The sequence below is a fragment of the Scomber japonicus genome, chromosome 9 (genome assembly GCF_027409825.1).
Source record: "Scomber japonicus isolate fScoJap1 chromosome 9, fScoJap1.pri, whole genome shotgun sequence".
Classification (NCBI taxonomy): Eukaryota; Metazoa; Chordata; class Actinopteri; order Scombriformes; family Scombridae; genus Scomber; species Scomber japonicus.
The window spans coordinates 18,158,136-18,163,009 of record NC_070586.1 but is presented as its reverse complement, the minus strand read 5'-3'; the positions used below and the strand labels follow the sequence as shown (position 1 = coordinate 18,163,009).

The 4,874-nt window shown below is 41.8% G+C and overlaps 1 protein-coding gene across 1 annotated transcript; it reads right to left on the bottom strand.

The window, feature by feature from the left end:
* Nucleotides 1-2,126: 2,126 nt before the first annotated feature.
* foxd5 (forkhead box D5) lies at nt 2,127-3,370 on the bottom strand. Its single transcript, XM_053325040.1, has one exon. It carries the CDS (start codon nt 3,243-3,245, stop codon nt 2,127-2,129), a length of 1,119 nt encoding a protein of 372 aa, XP_053181015.1. The 5' UTR covers nt 3,246-3,370.
* Between the last annotated feature and the right edge of the window lie 1,504 nt (nt 3,371-4,874).

Below are 4,874 nucleotides of genomic sequence, written 5' to 3'. Positions count from 1 at the left end.
CAAGAGAGCTGCATCCCTCTGAACTGAGCTGAACATCCAGCAAAACCGTCCCCTGCAGTTTGACAACTCCCTCTTTTCCTAATAAGCCGGAACAACTGACAGCAAGAAAAAAAAGACAGCAGGGAGGGCCAGAATCTTCAAGGCCTACAATCAGCTGAGCCCCTGGCCAAAAATAGACCTCTGACTGATGGCAGAGGGGAATTGTGTTGGGCCCGGGCTGCAACCGGACACTGCCTGTGTCTGTGCTATATACAATTCCCGGTATGAAGCCATATGCTGTGACTTATGGAGTTCATTTGATTGTGAATGTGAATGAATGTGATTTTTTTTCTTTTTCATTTGGGTCAAGGTTATGTTCAGATCTTAAATATTTATATCTCGGGTTCAATTATCTAATCTTTGACCTTGCAATAATGATCTTGCAATCCCTTTATTTAAGATAAACTTTTTTTTTTTTTTTTTTTTAAATTGTGCGACACAAATCTTACATAGCAGACCCATACTTACAAACATAGGCTATAGGGGGTGCAGAAGTACAAACAAAACAATATCAAAGCCAAAAGGCAGCAAAAATGCTTTACAGGTCATTTCCACAGAATTTCTCCAGAATTTCATATGTTTTAGCAGCTTTCTTGTTTCTGATGTCCTTGATTGTGACAGCATATCGGTACAGTTCTTGTCTAAAGAGTAAAATATTTGGTTTAGATTTGGCCCATTTGTTTTTATGGATGTGACATTTCCCCCAAACGTATGAATGATCAATTGATTATTTATATTTATTTGAGATAAACTGTTTACTTCAAGTGTGAGTCAGCCGACGTCAGGTCTGCTCCAAAATGTGGTAAACAGCGCCACCGTGAGGCAGGAAAAAAGAATTGAATGCTTCTTGTGAGTGACAGGGAGCTTTACATCTTGCCATCCGAAAAATAACAGCCTAAATAATAACCAAACTGATCAGTGTGTACACTTATAAACTTTTCTTTTTGAGAAATGGGGTCAGGGATGTTTTGTGTTTCTGGTATGCACATCAAGATTTTCTAGAGAAATATTTAATGCAAAACTTTTTTTTTTTAAGTGAACGATTATAGTCTGATCTCTATATCAGCAAACTCCATTCAAATGCCACTGGGGCTTCAACGCCCATAAGTTCAGAGCAGCATCCATATTCATTTGAAGTTTGGAAATTTTGCCTAAAAAAATTATATCTTTACAACTGCCAAAAATACAACTGCGTTTGGGGTGACGTCGAATCAGATGCTTATTTAGAGGATGCAGGCCTAAATAAATGGGAGTACAAGTTTTAATGCTTTAGGACATGTTAAAAGCAACTCATTTGGGGGGCGTTTTCAACTGTTTTATCACCCCAGTCATCATATGCAAACTGCAAATGAGGCAACTTGTTCTATTCAGTTATTCTAAAGCTAACTATGCAAACTGTATAAGTTATATTGTTTAACATTACACATTTGAACATACAGGCTACTAGTTTTAACTATCTTTTAACTATTGATGCAGAAAGCAAAACAACATGTAGGCCTACAAATTTAAATGACCAAATATGGGTATGCAAAGTCTGCTTTGTATAAATCAATGTATTTCTAAACCTAAAAAAATAGTGTCCCACATTGCTACATGTACTAATTCTGAAACGATTTGACACAAGGAACATTAATATATTTGCCATTTTCCTTTTGAGTACAATATCTAAAAATGATCTTGTGATTTAACAAGGAAACATCTCAGGGATTTCATAATGATATTAGATGTTGCTATTATGTATTGGATTCATATGTAAATATGGCGTACAAGTCAGAATTGCAAACAGTGTCCCACACCTATGTAAGTAAGAACACTTAAAACAATATGCATCATTATTTTTATACATTTATTTTTACACGTTAATTAATAACAAAACACATTCATCATCGAGTTTTCACTGTATCGTCTTCCACAAATATATTACCACTCAATCTTATTTACATTGCTTCCGTTTAAGACATACTTTTGAATGTCAACGCACATAAATATCATGCAGTTAAGAAATTTCTTTAAGAAATGGGCTAAACGTGTCTTCACATAGCGTCACACATACAGACACTGTAATGTTTCATATGCAGCCAGAGGCTTCAGCAGCGAGGGTATGACAGTCTGAGATGCTCATTTATTAAAGGAGCAGTGCTCAGCATGGCAGGAGGGCAGAACGGAGTCCTGGGAGTCTGCAGGAGTGTCGGAACCAAACAGGCAGCAGGGCCAGACATGAGATGAGCGTACCCGAGGGCACTGTGTGGGCTCTGCTGGAGATTTGGGTTTTGTGGACTGGTGGGAGAAGGTTTGCTCATGATGCTCTCGATGCTAAAGGAACACTTTGCCTGTGGTCCAGGCTTTGGATCAGTGGGCTCTGTTGTGCAAAGTTGCGCTCTGAAGTCTTTAGGCTCACTGCACTTCCCGTGACTGTTCAGAGTTTGTGGTAGAAGGTGATAGGAAGAGGGGGGCATCATGATCCCCTCCTGCAGGGGCATGTACCGGATAGGAGCAGAGGGAGGGGGGCTTACCTGGCCCCGCACAGAGTATGGTTGCCCATACGGCCGGTAGCAGTTCAAGTTTGAATAAAACATAAGTCCGTCTTTTCCAAACTCGGGCTGGTTTCTCTTGAACCGCTTCCTGCGTCGGAGGAAGCTGCCGTTGTCGAACATGTCCTCTGAAGCGGGATCCAGAGACCAGTAGTTACCTTTGCCTGGGTTCCCAGGCTCCCTCGGGATCTTGATGAAACAGTCGTTGAGAGAGAGATTGTGCCTGATGGAGTTCTGCCAAGCAGGGAACTTGTCTTTGTAGTAGGGAAACTTGTTGCTGATGAAATCACAGATGCCACTCAACGTCAGCTTCTTCAGCGGGCTCTGCAGGATGGCCATGGTGATGAGGGCAATGTAGGAGTAGGGAGGCTTTACCGAACTGCTCTGGGCTTTCCTGGATGGCGGTGCGTCTGCACAGAAGCTGTTCTCGCTCTCTCCCGAGGAGTCAGGCTCCGAAGAGTCAAATTCAGCACCTGATTCTGCTGAGGAGCCCGGGTCCGTAGAGCAGTCATTTCGATAAACCCTGGTAGACTCATCCTCGCCCACGATATCAATCTCATCCTCCTCCAGAGGCAAGGCGGCCTGTTGTGAAACTTCAAATTCACTGGAGAGAGTCATGACCAAAATAACTCGACTGTTTGCGGTGCGTAAAAACCAAGAGGCCCTCCTATTCATGCGTAAAAGCGCACCAAGTGCCTGGCTCTTCTCAAGCCTCGTGTATCGGCTGTTTGCCGTAGTAGTAAGAGCTGATGCTTTATATGCTGAGAGACGGCTGCCCTGGAGGCCAGTCCCATTAACCCTCTGAACCTATCAGAGTGGCCACTCACCGCGGGGAGCCAAAGAAGGCAAGCACACAGGTGGGGGCATGGGGAGTTAAAATGAGCACGGGCAATTCATGCAAAATTTACGGACGGCAATTTGCTCCATTTCAGCCAACCTGGCTAACTTTATGTATTAAAGCCAACAAAACTTTGTCACATACAAACTAAATATCCTAAATAAGAAATGAAACTGCTTTAAAGCTTTAAGGAGAGCCTAACTGAATAATGACAGCCTAAAACCTCTCTAAAAGCTTAACTTGGTGATTATTCACTACTTCACCAGTGTGGGCTCTACACATTCCCAAAAACCCTTAATGCTACTTTGGCTCATGACTTTTTGCACCCCTGCAACAAATTCTGTGGACACCTTGACAATCATTAAATGGTTTGTGCAGCTTCTAGATGTTAGCATTGTCTATTCCAAGCATAGGCCATCAAGACAAATTCATCTGAAGTTTAGATTAACTCTTCATACTTTAATCGTCTGGTATTCGCAGTGGGAGGTTGGATGTTCTTGGGAATCATAACACCAAGCCAAACCCGTGATAAGAACCAAGTGTTTCCCCCTTTAGACCCCCGCGGGTTCGTTTAGTTTGCCACCTCTGGATGCCCGCGGGTGCTGTGACCATGAAAATGGCCATGGTAGGGCTCCCCGCAGCCAGCAGAGAAAAGAGGCAATGGTCGCCTTAACGAGGCCATCAGCATCAGAATCGAGTAGGAAACGGCTCAGCTACACGGTGCGCTCTGGGCTACATGAGTCAGCTCGGCTTTACGACCGGGATGAATAAGCAGAGCCATCCTCAAAGCAAACTGGTCCAATAGCGGATATGTGCTAAAACCGTGCTGGTAACCATCTCCATTGCAAATGACCGAGCTGGGAAAACTCCACCTATTTCCTCACCTGACTGTACCAATAAGGACTAAAGTAACACATACAGGAAATATAAAGTGTTGCATCCACAAGCTTAATTGAAGCTGTAGGTTACAGCACTCCAGATGTTTAACATTTAGTCCTAAATGAAACTGATCTTGATATTTTCCTGTGCTTAAGGAATATTATCACCTAAATATTATGAAACGTGAGGACAATATTGACAGAGTGATCAAGATGATAAAAATTAGAAACATTTCAAGATAACAATTTAATACATTCCCACTGGAAACAAGTCAAATATATATTTTTAAAGATTAAACACACACAACTGTTTAAATGTGGTGGAAAGCTGAATAAATGTAAGAAACCATCCAGTTTAGATGGGCAGATGTGGAAATAAAAAGTAAACAGGTGTTTGCAGGCTACTAACAAAATGTTTTTGAACAATAATTAGAGCTGATTTTACTGGATCCAACATTGGAAACTCTTTGAATGTCTTTTATGAGAACAAAAAACTAAGATTTTAATGCTTTTCCCCCCACTGTGTTTAGTATCATAGTGAACTTACCACTTAAAGACAAAGGCACTTTGTCTCTGTTGTTATGTTAA